We start from the raw sequence: 19,463 nt of genomic DNA on the forward strand, positions 1-19,463 counted from the left end.
ACTTGGATCCAGCTTGGCTCTACCCTGGTTAGCTGTATAGTCTGAGGTTGATTCAGCTTTGGTGTGGGTTTAAAACAGATCAAAAAGTGAATGCAGCATTGCAGGTGGTTCCACAGATAGTAGCATGGCCTATTAGCCAGTACTTCACTGTGTAGCGTAGGTCTAGGATTGGAACCAAAAAAAAAAAGTATTTTGTTGGAAGAAGTTTCCAGCTGGAACCTCCCAGTTCCTAACCTATCTGCCTGCCTTGGAGGAGGGTGAAACCAACCAAGCTGAGGTGCTAGAGATGGCATTATCCTTGGTCAGTTTTCTGCTTTCGCTCCACAACTCCCATCCCCAGCCCTAGAGAGGCTGTTGAAAAATGGGGAGGTGAGCAGTGGTGGCTTTCAGCCTTTCTCTGGAAGCCACTTGCACATAAGATTAGAAAACTCAAGCCCTGAACTCCTTGTCTCAGCTGCAGCAAAAAATGATAAAAAAATTACTCTCCATGAGGCACTTAAATAATATTATCTATGTTTTCCTGCAGAGGAGGAGGGGAAAACAAAAATCCTGAAGAAATTAAGACCAAAGCAAAGAAAAATGTTTGCTATTTTGAAAGCAGAAGCATGCTCCGATACCTTTGTGGACTGAAATGTAGCAGGTTTTCTTGTGATTGTGTGCTGGTGCATGCGGGAAGGCCCCAAACGGTGCTCTCCCAGGCATGGCCTTAACTCCCAAACTACCCTCTCCTCCTGACTGTGCCCTTCAAACTGCCTCAAATATAAAGGAGTGCAGAGCTTAAATGTGTTGATATTGACAGAACCTGGACTGTTTATGCCTTAGGAAGCGCTCATTTCAAAACATAAGTGCTTTCAGTGAGAGACTGCGGTGAATAAAACTCTGTACTTATGAAAATCCAGGTCATTGATGTTGCAGCAAAATACAGTCTCCCTGTTGCCCACCAGCTCTACAGTGTTCCAGCCTGGTATCTCTCCCAAAATAAGCTGATATCCATCTGCCTGCAGGACAGCTGGAGAAGGGCAAAGCAGCAGTGGCCAGCACTGTACTTGCTTGGTTTCCTGTGAACTCTGAGTATATCCAAGTTCTAGCACTTAGGAGGGCCAGGAGCAAAAAAACAGTATTAATGTAGTTAAGTGCTGTACAAAACTCTCCACAAATCCTATCAGCTTTAATCTCTGGCTTCACTATTATTACATTAATGGATCTCCTTTGAATGAAGCTTCCACCCTCTGTCATTTCTAGTTCCAGTGGTAAAACGCAAGAAATTCATTATGTACTTGTATTTGCTATTAACTGGCACAGCGGCTGTAAGAAACACAATGTATTTATTTGTAACTACCATGGAACAGGACTAAATTCAAAAGAAATCTCCAATAAACGTTAAGATGGTGCTATAGAACAGCTGGAACATTAAGTGAACAACCTTGATAACCCAATTGTTCATTCACGCATAATTCATTTCACTTCTACTGAAGGAGTAATTCCTCAGGACGTTAAAGACTTGTGATTTTGTGAAGCTGAGAATGAAACCAGAAGGGACAAAATCCTCTCGTGACCCACATATTTGTTTAGATGAATTAGGTGCTTTTTGGGTTTATTACAGTACATTGTATAGTGTTGTAAATTAATCAGAACTGGGGAAGAGAACTGGCTGATACAGAAATTCCATGTGCCTGCCCTCCCCCCCCCCCCCCGATGTAATTTTTTTAAAATTCATCTTACTCTATTTACTTGTTTCACAAGACAGAAGCAGATCCCTGTATAGCCAAACGTGCAGGGTCTCACCTTTCCAGGCTTTTATCGGCTATGTGTCAAGGCTAGTACAGCCTACTGCCCAGCACACATCAGTTATTTTGGCAGGCAGAGGTACCGCTTCCTCTGTCCCAGCTCTACTGCAGCTGTATGACTTGCAAGGGTCGGTGTTCCTCAAACATTTAACCTAACTGTGTCCACCTGTGACAGCTGTTTGCAGCATTTTAATTCAACTTATTGCAAAACTACAGAAAACGGCTGAGGAAAGAGTCCGGTTCATAAAGCAGCATGTTTTCAGCTTCTGCTGCTGTTCTGTCATCCTCATCAGACAGCTCCCACCTATTTCTTGGATCCTTTAATGGCAACGTCTGACAATTAACATTTGTAAAATGAATGAGAGAAATGGCATCTCTATACCGTTGGCTCTAAATGTAAAAAACCCAGCCTTACTAGTTTCCCGAGGCTGAGGCCTGGTCTCGCCCAGTCCCTGTCAGGTACATTGCAATGATCTGCAATACATTGCAACCCCAGTAAGAGGATGTGGATGAGGTGCTGGTAGCTATATATTGCATTAACTCCTGCTCTTTGTGTCAGCCCAACAGTGATACCGAGTTTATCTTTTTTTTTTTTTTTTTAGGTGCATGCATGTGATCTAAAGCCTTTATAATCACACATTTTACTTATCTGAATACTTCAGATCACATGCGCGTGATTTATCTTGCAATCTTACATTAATTTTTCTAGGTAGAAGTTTTTGTTATGTATCCTCTTGTAGTCGGAAAGCATTAGAACAGAGAAAAACAGTTGCTCATTCCCTAACAAACACAAAATAGCCAACAGTAATCCTTAATTCGCGATGAATCGGAAAAATATAGCTACACCTTCTTTCGCGGGCGATGTCACCCCAGCTTTAGGCAGGGACAGTGCACTTTGGCTGCTCTAGGTGGCTGGCCAAGAGGCTGAAGCACCCCTGCCCAGCGGGGCCTGCAGCCAGGCGCAAGGAGGTCAGCCCTGCACCCCCTGGGCCAGCCCTGCACCCCCCGGGGCCAGCCCTGCACCCCCGCCGGGGCCAACCCCGCTCACCCCCCGGGGCCAGCCCTGCACCCACCGGGGCCAGCCCTGCACCCTCCGGGGCTAACCCCGCTCCCCCCCCCCCGGGGCCAGCCCTGCACCCCCCGGGGCCAGCCCTGCACCCCCGCCGGGGCCAACCCCGCTCCCCCCCCCGGGGCCAGCCCTGCACCCCCCGGGGCCAGCCCCGCTCCCCCCCCCCGGGGCCAGCCCTGCACCCACCGGGGCCAGCCCCGCTCCCCCCCCCCCGGGGCCAGCCCTGCACCCACCGGGGCTAACCCCGCTCCTCCCCCCGGGGCCAGCCCTGCACCCACCGGGGCCAGCCCTGCTCCCCGCCCCGTGGCCCGGCACCCGCCACCTGCCCTCAGCGAACTGCTGGGAGCTACAGCTGGGCTGTGGGCAGCGGGAGTTACTCTGCACTCCCAAGTTACTTGGCTTTATCGCTAGGTTTGAACCTGAGCGTTTTCAGCTTGAGGAGTTTGTTTCGGACTGCGCTTTTTTAGCGAGGTGTGTGTAATTGGGAAAGATACGCGCAGGGTACTACGAGCTGGTTTTAGCGAACAGCACGGGCCAGTTTGCCTTCCCGAGGCACGTTTCAGGGCCAGCTCTTTCCCCAGTCACACAGAGCCTCCCTCGGCGGCCTGCGAGCCCCTCAGCGCGGCGTGACCGCTGCCAAACGCCCGGAGGAGCCCGCCGGGCCCGGCCGCCCCGCCTGCCCCCCGGCAGCTCCCCCAGCCGGGGCCCGCTTCCCGCCGCGCCGGTGGCTGCGAGGGCCGGGCCGCCCCGGGGCCGTTAGCGCGGCCGCCCCTCCCCCCTTCCCCTGAGGGGCCGCGGGCAGCGCCCTGGGGCTGCCCCGCGGCGGCTGGCGGGGCCGGCGGCGCCTGGCACAAAAAGGCGGCAACGTCTTTCCTCAGGGATTTTTTATTTGCGGTGCAAAGCTCCATCTTTCCATAAGCTGAATGCATGTTGCCGGCATACACACCTCGGGTCATATATGTTAATATAGACAGATAAATATATATTAGTCGAGAGCAAAACACAACAGAAACCTGACGTGCTATAAACACACCTTTACATTTATCATAAATCTATACTATTTTATAAAAATAAAAGTATCGCTAAAATATTTTTATGTCCTCTGCAATGCATACAGGAGGCTTTGGGCTGCGCTGCCACAGGGCGCTGTGGGGAGCAAGGCCAGCCTCCCGCGCCCTCCCACCGCCACGGCTTGCCATGATGTATATATGCCTATCTATATATCACTATAGATAGAAAGAAGTCAAGTTTCTTTCACTTTTGTACACAGTGAGCATAGAAGTTGAGAAAAATTGCCTTTTTAATTTCTGCATCCCAGTGCCGTGCGCACACGATGTACACCTACGGGCAGAGCGAAACAATTACCGCCTCAAAATTCTCTTGCAGGGGGTTTGTATGTCCCGGGTCTCACCAAGAGGTCTTGTTAAGTCATTGCCACTTGTTACATCCATGTAATTACACTTAATTTGTCAATCAAGATTTTCTCCCTCTTTATAACAAACTGTCTATTCCATAGTTTTCTGGTTGGAAATGTTTTAAAGGCTTCACATTCAATTTCCGTAAGTGCGTGTGCATAGACTGTGTATTTTTAAACCTTAGAAGAGAACTTCATTTGTATAACGCAAATAATTTTAAATAAGAACCTAAGAAAACTGCCCGTTTCCTGAAATCCTTAAATAGGTGCAACTGCAGCATGGGACCCTGATGTGTGGGTGTAGGGGTTGATTGAGGAGCAGCACAGTCCCTTATGCTTGCAAACGGAGACATTTGTAATGCCCTGTGCCCTGAATTTTATCTATCTGTAATTTAATCAGGACCCTCCAATTTAAACATGCCTGAACCGAGCCTGCAGTTTCTCAAACAGGGCCAGGCACTTGGCAGATCCCACTTTTAGCAGGGGCAGTGGCTGAGGTTAAGGATGTATGCAAATGCCTTCCCCTGGAGGGACTGGCTTCACTGAAGCTGCTAGTTTTAGGTATTCAGGCTGAATGCTAAACTCAGAGCAGTGAGTATCCAAGATACAAGTATGGAATGGTTAGCTAAATAAATAGGAAGTATGGGTGGTCATGGTTTTCTTCTTCAAGTAAAAATATGGTGTTAGTATTTGCCAGTATTGCAGAATCTGAAACACCTGTCACAGCAGCTGTAGACAAGGGGCTCTTAATGATAAATTGGTATAAAATTTCAGGTGTGGCTGTAGTTTCTGCCTGAATTCTCAGTGATTGTGTATTGAGTACAGTGTCTAAGCTACTGTTAAAATTCCAGCCAAAAAAAAAGTAAAATGAAAACATGGGTAATATTTACAAATAAGCATCAGTAACTATGGAACTAGGAATACAAAATAAAATTGTACATTTTGTTAGAAGCAAATTAATAAATAATTAAATAACCATTCACAGCATTTTTATACACTTAAAATATAATTATAACTTTTAAACATACAATTCTATGACGCAAAACACTGCTATGTTTATGTTAAAAATGTGGAATGCATTTTTAGGGACATGAGAACAAAGCAAAAGTACTGGGAATGTTTCAAAGTAATTTTCATAATTATAGTATAGGAATTATTTAAAATCGTATTTTGAACAGTATATCCATTAAGTGAATGTCTGGCTTGACTAACAGTTTTCTTGGGGTGGGGGGGGGTTGTTTTGTTTTTTTGGTGTTGGTTTTTTTTAAAATTTTTTTTACATTTTAACTTTGGGGCAGTTTTAATGCCATAATATTATTTATAACATCTAAAAATAGATTTCACCTTCGGTTTGAGCCACAGCTCATGGAGTAATGAAACACATACGTTTTTAAGTGAATGCACTCTCAATCACTGTAAATCATCACAGCTGATTTGCTCCAACACAACTGACTTGCTCCAATTGATCATCAGGCCCACTGTGCTTTCATAGATGGGGTTGTGGGTAGTCTTTGTCCAGCAGACTGCTTAATTGCATGTACGCCCCTCCAAAGAGGCAGTAAAATAAACATGGACACATATAATCTACTGAATCTGTATCTAGAGTTCTGCGCTTCGAGTTTATTGTAATAAATCTGTTCTGCTTTTAGGCTTGAGAGTGCTTACACATGTGATTGTTCAGCCTACAAAGGAAGAAAAGATGTCTCTGCTTCTCCACAGGCAAGTAAGCAGTCCCTGGCCAGGCCTCCGAGTGTGCTCCAGCTTGTCTAGCAAAGGTTCTGCACTGGAGCTAGTAGCTAAGTGTCTTTAGTCAGTAAGCTGTATTCTAACAACGGTGACTGAACACTCCTAAGCAAGACAACATATTTCAGCTTAAGAGGAAGTAACTGAAAATATCAGTCCTTGGAAGGATTTGTAAGGAATGAAAGAAAAGAGATAATGAGAAAACCCTCAGGGTAACACTCACAGAATATGGAAGTTACCAGATACTCTAGTATTTTCCTGACTGAATTTACTGCGTATTGCAGAATATGAACCCTACATCTACAATTTAAAAATATAAAATATAAATCCTCCCAAGTGGGATGATGCAAAGCTGATATGAGTACCAGTACTCTTAAACTGGTATTTATAGCTCTAGCTTGGAGACTTCCTTATATTGCAAGTTTGCCTCTTCTTTCTACTTATTTATTGCTCTTTAATTTTGTGTGGTTGCATATACTCTCCTGCTAACCACAGCGACTAAATTCGTTCCTGTGCAAACAGAAAAGGTCTTAAGCAGGACTGAATTGCACTTATGCTTTGTGCTTTGCCTCTCTGTCAGACTGGATTTTGCACACTGATAGAAAGAAATAATTAAGTCAATTCATTACGGACAAAATTCTCCCAGTTCTCTGTGATGGATCTTATCTCCAATATGCCACTTTCAGAACAGGACTGTGCTTGAGGCAAGTGCAAACCAGAATAAAGGCTAAATTATTTCTGCAGCATTTTTGAACTGGGGGAACACGCAAACACTAGTGTAATCTTCCTAAACCCTGTTGGTGAAAATACACAGTGGCCACTTAAAAATAATCTGTTTTCCTTATGTAGTAAATAGCATGGTGGTATTAAATACTCTACATTCAAATTTTCAAGATTTAATGGCATCAGCCTATTATTTACAATGTCACTCTCAACATTCCCAGTAGGGGAATATTTTGATTTTTTTTAACATGCAAGTCTTGCAGGAATAGATGTGAATACTTTAGTGCTACTTGCAGGGGGTGTTAATTAATTGGTGTGCCTTAGTATTTAATTTATGTCATAGACAAACTTACTCAATTTTTTAGGTGATAAAAAGGCATAAGTTAATTATGGTTAGAAATATACTTCTTCCTTCATTTCAGCCATTTGAGACCAAACCTTTTTTTGCTGACTCTCAAGCAAGAAATGGTAGTTTAGTATGTACAGGGTTTTAAATGTCAGCTACAATGTAAAACAATGACATTTTGGTTCTACACTAATATATTACTAGTACTATCTTGCCTTTGAACAACTATATTATTGTTTCTTCCATAAGGTGGGTTCAGGAAAACAACTCCCACAGCCTCTTAGAGTTTGTGGTCACTCTGCAGCTGTGTGGTTGCTTCTTGTTTAGCAAGTGGCTTTGCCATAGTAGGATTGCATCTACTGCACAGATCTCTCATTTCTAGGAGACTTTCTTCCACAGCTTTTGCAAACGCATCTGAAGAGGTTTCTTTACAGTCTTTAAAGCTTGAGATGCAGAATAATATATGCTCTGGCTGAGGGTTATAACATGCCCCATAACCGTTGGGCACCACAGGCCCATAGCAGCAGAACATTTCCGTAGTAGTTGGAACCTGGTTGCAGGGAGAAGGTAAGGAGTGATCTCTGGTTAATGAGGGCACCTGAAATCGGTTGGTTAGGAATGAGGAAAAAGATAAGCAAATGCTACAAATGCTGAAAATGTGGTGAACCCCCCTTGCAAAATATCACTTCCTTCAGAAGTCCAGACCTGGAGCTGACACTTTGAAGGTAAAAGCTGATCTCAATACTGAATTCGGTTGCTCTGTTTGTTTGCTATTGTTTGGAAACTGGTATCATTTGAAGTGGATATAATGCATAAGTTTTCTCACTTTATCTAGATCTTTAACAGCTATAAGCTGTGTTGCTGAAAGATGGGTTATTTTTAAGGATGTATGTGATTCTGATACATAAAGTTATGATACATAAAACTTCTCTAAGGTTTTAAATGTCTTAAGGTTATCTTAACGTTATATTAAACTTGTAATGGGAAGACTGTAATCAATTAGAGAAAGTAGTATTGTCCATTTCTAACCACCATTTATAATTGTGTTGTTGTATAAAAATATTTTAATGCATCTAGGTGCTATATGTCTATGACATGTGAGTTTAATCATGGCATAATGCAGGAGTGAAACACTTTCTCCTGCAGAAAACAAAAGACGTGTTAGAAATCTATATGTTTCAGACTCTGTGTACATGGGCCTTCACAAATGACATTTGGCTTTTTAATGGTCTAGAACAAGCCATTAGTCCTGCTAATAGAGCCATAGAATTGTCAGATAAATTTGCCGTGCAACAGCCGAAGGCCATAAAGCTATTCAGAAGCACTCTTTGCTCATGGATAGTTTCTTCCAGAATTTATGTAGTAGTATGTTGGTTACATTCACTCATGTCTGAAAGCCTACAAACATTATGACAAGATCAAATTACTTATTAAGGTTTTATGCTGTAGCATGATATTATAAGTCTCTTTTGTTGCATAGTTCCAATCTGTGCAGTTGGGTTAGTGTTTCAGTAAATTAATTCCTACAAAGATTTCTTCTTTCATTAGGACTGCTACTACATGCAATGAAACATTTAATTTTTAGGCTGTATGCTATAAAGATGTTTCCTTATTCACAACATTAAATGGAAGAAGTGTTGACTCTTAGAGTATCTTAGTATGGTTGCAAATAACTAAAATCCGTAAATGTCTGTAAATCCAGGATGCATGCCTGCGCAGGCTGCAGTCTTACACTGAGTAACTGAAGGCTCTTGAAGATTTCAGACACAGCTACTTTTAAGAGTAAAATTTCCTCGTGGCTCTTGGCTTTTGTTTCTCAGAGTGGCAGCCTGTCTGGCTTGTGGCTGTACTGTCACTGGAGTAAAGAATTCACACTAGAGCTGTCACCTTAGGGGAAGGATGAGAAGAAAGGGAATGGGAAGATACATAGTTTGGGAAGTGAGGAAACACTGAGCCCTCATGCGAATTGTACTAAGCTTGTTTGTGTGCGTTTCCAGAATTTCTGGGAAGGGGTTTGGGATGTTGCAAGGGAAGTGATAACTTCAGTATTTGCGGTTCTCATTTTGCGGGATGAACGAAAACTAGATTAAAAATCTGGAGAATTTTGCAGTCTTCTTGATGGTTCTTGATGGTAACAGATTTTTGTTGTAGTTTGTTTTGTTTTTTTGGTTTTGGTGGTTTGTTTTTTTTAACTGTGAGCTACAAAGTCTGGCAGAACACAAATGAGTTAGCCTTTGCTTAGCAAGACCAGTGAACAGGAGAAACTCACCTGGCTGGTTGAAAGGATGAATCGATTACTTGTCAAATATGTCTCATCTGTAAATAACTCCGGCAGTTCCTTGAAGTGTTCCCGTGCCACCTCTCTGAGCCCCAGCAGATGATTGTCTATTGCCATTCCAGTAATAGCCTGTGTACGACATGATAAGATACCAGCGTTTAATTGAGTATGGAGACATTTTCTTAGCTGTAACTGCCTTGTTTTCTGGTCAGAGTTGATGAACTTGGTTTGGATGATGTAATGCTGGTAATGTTCAGATATTACTCTGAGTACGTACTTGGATGATCAGTAACTAGAAATTCATATGGTGCTCTGAAGATGTAAAAATTAGGAAGGAGCTGGTCTTGAGATGTACCATGTGCTGATGTTATCCGGCATCTCTCAGAGCTAAGTATCATGGGCTGGGCTTCCAAAGCCACTGAAGGGAGCACATGGGACACTTAGAAATCTTTAACTTGTTTTGGAATTTCCTGTGTGTCACTTGGATTGTATTTCAAGATAGCAAGACAGATCTGAATTGAAACAAATTTATCTTTCATTGCCTTGCTGCCTGGGTCTCTCTGGCAGGTAAAGCATGTGCTATTCCACAGAACTCATATCCAAAGATCTGGTAGATGTCTCCAACAGATGTAACAGTGATCACAGAATAACAGATAGAATTGCCAGTGATCTATCACAGATCTACTAGCATACCCCACCACTTAAGAAGATTGTGGTTGTGGACACAGATGCCTTCTTGATTTAATTCACTGCCCAAATATGCCACTTCCCCCTGCCCTGTGCTGGATTATCTCAGGGGCAACCATCACTTTAGCCCTCGCCCTAATGGGGCAATTGAAAACACTAAATTTGGTAAGTAAGGATGGTACTGTAGCCCAGGTGCCATGAAGCTAGAATCAAATTAAAGAGGGCTTAACTAATGAGAATAATGTGCCTGACAAGCAAGAGACCTAGAGCAGCAGTCTAATTGCCATCCTACTTGCCCGTGTCTCTGCTCACCATCATCTCCAGCACAGAACCAGCTATGCTTGCCCCCAAACCCTGCTCCTGAGTGTCCCCAGTCTCCTCTCCTGATCACCTGGGGAGGTGATCGGCAGCATGTGCAGTGACTGAACTTTAGTAGGGCCATGCTGGTGGCCAGCTAGCCAGCTTACAAGAATTATTGCTGAGCCTGCAGTAAGTCTTTCTACCACGAGCTAGATATGCTTGGGTGTTTCAGCTCTATCCAGCTACCTAATGCTGTAGACTTAAGGAATGCATTGGCTTTAAGGTCTTTGCCCTGATAGCAAATGTGATGGAAGATAGCTAACAGGATCAAAAGTCAGTCGTCGGAGATGGGCAGACCAGGATAGTTACAGACTTTTGTTTCTTTACAAAACCCAATCAAAAATTGTTCCAGTCAGGCAGGAATTGCATCAGATTAAAATATGCATTTAAAACCCTTCAGTCTAGGTTTATTCTTCTTGGTGGGAGCATTGATTATGAGGACTGAGCTGTAGCTTACCCCTTGTAACAGGCTGAAGCCATGGAGGAAGAGAATGCTGAACAAGGGACGTGGTACTACACTGGGAGTAGAACCGATAACCCTGTGGCACAGGCCCCTTGTAACAAGGGAAAGAAGCAACCTGAGAGAAGGCAGGATTTAAAAACAAGTACAAACTTGGTTTTCCTCTTAAGGGGCAAATGGAAAAAAAAAAAAAGCACAAGTTTGCTTTTCCTCTTAAGAGGAAAATAATTTTAACCCGCTAATAATGCTTGAAGCAGGGTTTTGGGAGTGCATAATCTTGTTTGTCTTATTAAGGAGTAGGCACTCATTGGTAGGGGGGCTATTTGCTCATCAGCCCAGATGGAGAAAGGAAGCTTGCAAAAAAGTAGCATACATCAGGGCATGTTTACGTTGTTTTTCCCATAGAGGGAAACTGACTTGATAATAAAAGGAAATATTTTGCTATCACACAAGATTTATAAGGTTGTTAGAATTGACATTTTTGCAACATAGATCAATGTCATGTCTGAAGAGAGGCCGAGACAGCCTAACGAAATAAACTGTGAGTCAACACATAGGAAAAAACTGTGCTAAATTGAATTTTAGAGCTCCGCACTTAAGATAGCAATGCTACTAGTAAGCCCTAACAAGGGGAAATAAAATCATTAAATTGCTTTTTGTTTTATGAACTAGATTTTTTCGTTTTTCTTAGGAGCAATTACATTTCAGCCTGTTACACACTATTTAGTCAGACAATGTAAGTCTTGACCATAGTTTACAGGCACAGCAACTACATTGTGCTATTCTGAGAAAGAAGGGGGGTACTTGGTGAATAGAAATACCTGGAAAACTTTTTAAATTTAAAGATAAGTTAATTTTCCGGTCTCAATTTTAGTATTTTTCCATGACCTACACGCGAGGTTGAATTTTATGAGTTTCAGGAACTGAAATGACTTGGAGGGAGAATTTTATGAAAATTTTTTCTTTTTATTTTGAACAGATGTTGTACAGAAATTCCATTGGTTGTGATGTAGTAGGCCTACACTATGTTGTGTTGGTGGTGGGGTTACGCTGAGGTGGTTCAGGTGAGGCAATTGCCCTGAAGTAAGACTCATCTCTGCTTTACAGGTGACACAGAGCCTCAGCCTCTAAGATGCAAGCTCCCAGCACAAAGCTTGAAACACAAACCTGTTTTGGTTTTTTTTTTCACCTGCTTCTTTGTTTCACAGTCTTGGGAATAATCCTGCCTGAAAGCAACACTTCACCTCTCCAGTGCTCTGAGTATACCTTTGAAACCACCTCTGGAAGTGAACGATTTCTTGAATATTTAAACAGTGAGCAACAGTGTGGGTTTGTTAGGCAATGGTCTGAGACAAAACCGTAGGTAGCAGATTCACTTAACATAGCTGGTTAACGTTTATTAGTTTCATAAGTGGTTAGACTAAGTTGTTTGTAGTTTAAGTCTGTGCCTGTCTTGGCACAAGTGGGATGTAGAGCATTAATTAGACTGAATTATCTAATTTTTAATCAACAGAAAATGAGTTGCTTTTCATGCTAAACTGATTTCTTCACTGGGGGGGTGGTGTGTGTGTGTGTGCATCTCTTCCTTTTGTTAGATGTGCAGGTCTTTAAAAGAGAACTTACTGGAATCATTCCCTCATTGTTATGACCTTGATTAGAAATGGCACTTTGGAATACCAGAGTACACTTTCCAAAATACCAGCCAGACTGAGGATCAGGTCCCAGATAGGGACCTCTCTCTGCTAGGGAAGAGAAGCCTAAGAAAATGCATAAATTATTATTTTTAGGGGTGCTCTGTGTGTGTGGAATTCCTGATGTGTTAACAGCTGTCTTGAGCTTATCTGTAACATCATAGTTTATCGGTCTAAATACCTGTAAACTTGGGGGATCTGGATTTTGCAGTTGGATTTTTTTCTCATGCATGTTACACAGCAGTTGAGTTGGTTGCTTGTAATGCTTGCTTACTTCTCATCCTGATGAGGCTTTCAGCTGTCCACTTGCCGTACCCCATTAGAATATCCCCACTGCCACTTTTCTTGGCTACCCTCATGGCTAACATTTCATGTTGATCACAGAGTACCCAGAATAAAGGCTTATTTCATCAGGCTACTGTTTTCCATTGCAAGCCTTTCAATATTTAATTTAAAAGTCCCTTTATTATATTTTGATTGCAAACTCTTTAAGATGGAGGCCATTTTTTAATTGTTAATTTGTACAACACCAGACTTAGTGGAATCCTAATTTGTGGCTGTGACTCCTAAGTAAGACACAGATACAAATCATAAATGTTTTGTAGAAGCACATTCTGCATGAATATGTTGAATACAGAGTGTCATGTTCCATGACAGTTCTATATAAAAGAGCTAATGCCCAAGAATGATGGTCTTGCCACTGATGTCTAATGCAGAATTTTGTTATCTTGCTTTCCAGGAATTATTCTTTTAAGGTGATGTTAGTTGAATATGGCTATTTGGAGGGTGTTTGGGTCATTAGAAATTTTCAGAAGTGTGACATGGCACGTACTTTTCTCTTCAAAGATGCCTACATTTTCTGTTGCATAAATAGTTAATGATTGTATCTTCATAATTTTCTAGAACAAACTAACTAGTCCTTATTCAGACAAAGCAGTGTTCCACTTACCAGAATAGTGTAATTAGTTTGAGCTGCAATTGCATCCTTAAATCTCTGCATCTTCTCAGAATCCTGGTGGGGGAATGGAAATATATCTGTTATTGAATAAATTCTCAAAGAAATAGCATCTTCCATCAATTAACCAGCAGCCAAAGAGCGAGCGTACTCAAATGTCCTTTGCTCCTGATTCAGGTGTAAGTATTATTTATAAATGAAAAGTCATAGGGATTCAATGTCCTAATCAGCAACGGTGCCTGGTTGTGCAAGGGTTGAACAGGTTTATTGGTGGTAGTTTGCTTAAAGTCAAGGAAGGACTTGCAGTTCCTTTTGTGGATTCCTTCCGTGGATTTTGGTGAAGTAGATTACTACTAATGGAATTGCTCCATTTGAAGTAGGGAAAATAATTGCCTAGTGTAATTCAGTGTTTTCAGAACAGCTAGGCAGTATATTTTTTCCACAATGGTGTATCTAGACAATGACAGTGGTATTAATGACAGCCATTACTGATATTTTACTAGCCAGTCAAAAAATTACTCCCTGGTGTGAAAGGGCATCTAGAATTTTCCAAGGCTGCTCTACCCTGCACAGATTCCTCACATTTCAGATAACAAGCCAATAAATTTTGACTCCTGTCAAATGACAGCCTTTTTATATTGCGGGAACGCTCCTAAGAAGTACTGCCCTGCTGTACATCAAGTCCAATGCTACAACTTTTGGAGACCCTGAAACAGCCAGAAATGACTGGGTCTCCAGATAAACGGGAACCTTCAGCTCCTATGGACGATGAATGATCTTTTGAACAAAGAATTAATTTTAGAAGCCATTCAAGGCCACCATCAGGGACCTTCAAAGTACAGAGTCTGTTATTTTTTCATAGGGCTAGAGCTAGGCCTTAGTTCCCTTATACAGATTAAATTACCAAATGCAGTCTTTAAATCTGATTAATTTACAGCTATTCAAGCAATCTCTGCAGTGTCAGTTGCTACTTCTTTTACAGCAAGTGTCAAATGCATGAGATATTTCTCCTCCTAGAGAATCAATCCGACTTGATCAATCTTTGGTGACTGTTCAAGTTATCATTTGAAGATCATTTTTATTAGCATCAGATAGAAAATTGTTTTTAATTTAGTTTGGATTAATGGCTATTAACAAACAATATTTCGGGGAGTTCAAGGCTACTTAAACCAAGTGATGCATCTCTTTGTCCAAAAAAATAAAATTAACCCCTTCACATACAGAGGTAATCTGTAGGTCTAAAGAAATCACCTTGGAACAGGGCTGTATTAAGTGAATTTTGTTTCTAATGATACTGTGATGATAATACGTATTGTTTTGAACTGAAAGATAAAGATGTTCACATCAAAACAAAGATTTCTAAAAGTTTGTGGGAAAGAACATTCACAGATCAGTTTAAATGTCCTTTGCATCTCTCAGTGGACAAGAAGCCAGGAAAACTGTCAGTGTATTGGTTTGCATTATGATTGCAGGTTTTTCAGGGGGAACGAAACCATTATTCTCCCTCTTCAGTACTGCCAAGGCATGCGATATAAAGATTAGGGAGATGAGACTGAGCTCACTGTAGACACGCATGGCATTCTTCTGCTTGCCTGTGTGAAGCCGTACAGTTTAGGATGCAGTGAAAGGTGGGTACAATCTCAGATTTCGGTGGTTTAAAATGGTGAGAAATTCTGAAGCTTTGGGAGAGCTGCAGAAGTCAGTAAGTGTTGGAATAAGGAAGGTAGGAAGAGATAGTTGGAGGGAGCAAGAAGGATCTGGCAAAATAATGTGCTAGGTTGGCTCCTCCTAGGCGTATAGTCAGCCTGCAGCAATGTGTGTTGGGGCTGGGGGTATCCTGGGCACCCAAGTGTGGAGGGGAATGTGTGCACATATAACATCAGCTTCTAGTGAAATATGATTAAGAACCATGTTGTCAGACAGGACACTGATAGCAAATAACATCCTCTTCTTGTCTACTGTATGGTAGTCACTATGTGCAATAGTATGGTCATAATCTGCCTTGGATTACCCACTCAGTCTAGGGAATTACTTCAGGTTTCCTGTGAGTTATCGTTTTAACATAGAAATTATTTGAGTCTTGTTCATCATGAGCTAAGTTCTGGTCATGGTAACCTTAAGGAGACTGAAGAAGCAGTGAAGGAACAGAGCACTTCTCTGGGCAAATTTTCCTTATCCTCTGGGACATTAAAGCTTGATTTACAATATTTCATTAATTTACACTTAATCCAGCCCAGCAATACTTCTAGCCATGCTATGCTAGATTCTGTAGAGCAGCCACGTGGTCTGCTTCCACTGGAGTGGGCTTATTGTGCAAAATAATCTATATTATGGCAGTGTTTTGCATCTGAACAGCCACCTGGAAATTCCCTGTACAGCAGTGAAGTGCAGTGGGTAGAAGCAGCACACAGAGAGATGCTGAGGGAGCCTCTCCAGGGATGGCGGGCGGGACAGTGCGCAAAGCTGTTTGTGCAGCTATGGTCTCGGCTCTCTCACCTGTACCTCTTTGCATCCTCATCTACTGTGTACAGTACTCATGCTTCTGGCAAACAGATGGTGTGCCTCAAAGAAAGGCAATTACATTTTTCTTTTTGCAGGATGATGTCAGGACAGTTTGGAGAGTTGTTTTATTAGTGTGATGAAGTTTTTTCATCATGAAGGTTCAGCCCCCTTGAGGATCCTTTCAAGCTAACTCTATTTGGTAGAAACATACCTTTAAACCCAAAAAGCTCAGCCAGAACATATCCACTTTATCCAGAAAGCAAAGCATGTGAATTATATCACTTCACACATAGCAGTCTGCAGCAGAGCTCTTTACTGCAGGGGACCTGTGAGGCAATTCCCCTGGTGTGGCAGTATAATGATCCTGAACTTTGCATGGTCAGCCTAGATCTCGCCAGGGAGCTGAAGTTGGATATGGTGATAGATCATTCCCGAGACAGTACTAAGTCTAAAATCAGATGTTTTGTTTCTTGTAATGTCATGCTTAGGCACCTCTGACACCTTTTTAGGCACCTTTTGGTGCTTAAATAAAAATAAGGAAATATTTATATTTAGCTTAATGGATGGTCTGCACAAAAAGCAAAATCCTGTTACCCCACCCTATGACTTCATGTTCTCAGTTAACAGTTAAAAATGAGAGGTTGGGGATCATGAAAGTATTATTTGCTTAGTGTTTTGCCAAAGAAGGCAGAGGGGGAACCAGGGCAACATACCGATAGAGCTGTCTTGTCATCAGTCATTGCTTTCACAAAAGCGAATGCTTCTGCGGTAGCAGACCTAATATTGTCAACTCTGCCCTCATCAAATCGGCGTATGGAAGCACTTTCGTAGGTAGGGACCAGTCTCCTATGGCATCTGAGAGAATGAATTAAGAAAAACGAAGAATAATTATTTTCAAGGAGTCATAAAGACTAAAAGAAATATAGGCTTGGTATATTTTATTGTTACAGCCACGATTTTATTTTTTGCATAGTATTCATCTTAATGTTGATAGAATTCTATAAGAAGCTTAAAAAAGATGGATGGTCACTCCTTTCTAATATGAGGAGCTGCATACAGCTGTATACGTTTTAGTTATGCATTGCCCATAAAAAATGACTTGCTGTGTAAAAACAAGGCTAGTAAAACTAAAATTTACTGAAAGATCTCAAGGAATGTTTTATTTGTACTGCATCATAAAATAATTGTGTAATTAATCATTTACTTATGGCCTTGAAATATACTTTATTTAAAACAAGAAAAAATGCACTGTGTAAGAAAAATAGAAAACTAAAAAGGGAAAAGGGTGCTATTTGAGATGGAGCTGGAATGAAAAGCAAACAGAACAGTGTGAAGACTATTGTTCAATTTGGGTCCAGGTATATAGCTCCTGTTCCTCGCTTCAAGACACCTACTGTGCCTTCCAGTTGAAGCAGGAGTCTCGGAACATAACTGTCCCCTAAGGTTTTTGCTGCATACATGGGATTTATATCATGGTTGGGATCCAGATCAAAATCTTGGACCAGGTCATTATTGGAATTTGGTTAATGGAATACACAAATGGACGTTTAACAGCACTTAATGGAGTATGCAAAATGTGATAGGCATCTCTGGTTTTGACTAGGTAAAGACCACTTCAGGATTTAATTTGACACAATAAAGAATTGTTTATGAAATAGGCTGTTCTGCAGGAAACCATGCAACTGATCTCTAGCCTGGAGCATCAGCTGTTCTGACAACGTAAAAAGGAGCTTTTAACTTTGATAACACCATGGAAATTGGAGGGTATTATCAGTTTTGGGGTGCCTGTGAAGAAGGAAGCAGCAGTAGTTGCTATCCTGTGTAGGAACTCTGATCTGATATGCTGCTGGAGTATTTTTCCCTGTCAACGCTTTTTGCCCTGCAGTGCAAGGGATGCGTATGTGTTGAGCTATGCGTTACTGCCATGGTTCCTCACAACCTACCTGCAGTGGCAAGGGAGTGCATTCTGCTCCAGGGACTTGAATTCCCTAGCTGCTTCTGCTGCTGTGGGTGGCAGGGTTGTCTACCACTCCCTGCCACATCCTGTCACCCTCTTCTCTGTGCTGAGTGCAGGGACAGCTGTAGGGAGGGCACTGCCTGGGAATGGTGTGTGGTGGAAGGGGGATGTGGGGATGGGAAGGTAGAGCAAGGAGAGGGAAATGGAGTGAGGAAAAGGAGTATTCTGTCTTAGAGCCAAGTGGGAATTCCTATCTTGTCTGACCTACAGTCATTATGCAAGATCCCTCACTTCCATGCAGGAGGCATTTGTTTGGGTGCCGAGGAAAAAAGGACCCTTTGCATAAAAAAACAAATTGTGAGGCTCCTTTTGTGCTGCCTTGTTCCTGTGATTTGAATTAACCTTACCTGTAAAATGCCAGCTGAAGTGCTACTTGAATATAGGCATCTGGGCTAATCTTTTGTTTCTTAATAAATTCCTTTCCATAGTTCTCAAACTTGTAGGCGACAAAGTCCAGGTTTTTTACTATCCTGGAAAACAAGCAGAGGCAGTTACTGCAGGGGGAGATGCAAGAATCTCATGTTCCATTTCCATTTGCAAACAAAACCCAGAGATCGTTTCCTGCCTGTACCCACTTGGAGGTGAGCAGGCTCCTGCTCTGCAGACAGTCCTGCCCTTTGGTAACTTGTTCCTAGTCAGTAACTTTTATTCATGCAGGTTCTAGGCTGGGCTTGTTATCTGCAGCCTTAGCAGGAGCTGTGGCACTCAGGTCATTCTATTCATTTGAGTAAAACACTTTTTTTTTTCTTTTTTTTTTTTTTTTTCTTTTTAACCATAGTGTTTTCACTCCTGAAGCCTAAGTGAGGGCCTGCTTTGTTCTTGACAAATGTCTGTGAGATTTGCTAGTGTGAGAAATGGGTGGATTTAAAACCTGGTAAAGGGTGTCAGCTCTCTGCAACCTTTCAATTTAGAGGACTACTACCTTTATTTAAAAACAAAAAGGAATTACTCTGCATCCTGGATGTTCTCATGCTCTTACATATGCTTCTAGTTACTTTGAGGTCTCGTCTAATTCAGTCACGCTGGACATACTTACCGCTGGTCATGCAGACAATAAGGTCTCTACAGAGAGATCACAGGCCTGAGTGTTGAGATTAAATAATTTGGAAAAAAAATCTCTCATTACCACCCCTAACCCCAAAGATCATGCAAATCTTTTACAGTCTGGAAAACTAACCCCTGTATGAGCAACACAGATGTAAACAAATTACATTCCTGAATTAAAATCGTTATTCAAATCGGTTGTATTTTACTATCGCATGTATGTATCCCCATTGTCCTGGCTTCGGCTTTAGTCAGGTCAAACCTGCAAAGTGCATCCACAAAAACAGCGGACTTGCATCCTGTGCAAATCAGACTCAACAGTTTTTCCAGTGGTCTTTCATTGTCCTAATATTTACATGGAAGAAAAACAGTGGTAATACAATTCCT

General features: G+C 41.9%; 1 protein-coding gene across 1 annotated transcript in view; it reads right to left on the reverse strand.

Annotated features, from left to right (window-relative positions):
* Positions 1-3,735: 3,735 nt before the first annotated feature.
* Positions 3,736-19,463, reverse strand: part of CHAT (choline O-acetyltransferase) — a 36,245-nt gene continuing 20,517 nt past the window's right edge. Inside the window, exons 11-15 of the mRNA XM_056353022.1 lie at positions 18,380-18,502; positions 16,729-16,870; positions 13,508-13,570; positions 9,352-9,489; positions 3,736-7,632 (exon numbers count right to left, since the gene is read on the reverse strand). Coding sequence (XP_056208997.1) covers positions 7,363-7,632; positions 9,352-9,489; positions 13,508-13,570; positions 16,729-16,870; positions 18,380-18,502 — 736 coding nt within the window. The 3' untranslated portion in view covers positions 3,736-7,362. The remainder of the gene's footprint in view (positions 7,633-9,351; positions 9,490-13,507; positions 13,571-16,728; positions 16,871-18,379; positions 18,503-19,463) is intronic.

The sequence above is a fragment of the Falco biarmicus genome, chromosome 9 (assembly GCF_023638135.1).
Source record: "Falco biarmicus isolate bFalBia1 chromosome 9, bFalBia1.pri, whole genome shotgun sequence".
Classification (NCBI taxonomy): domain Eukaryota; kingdom Metazoa; phylum Chordata; class Aves; order Falconiformes; family Falconidae; genus Falco; species Falco biarmicus.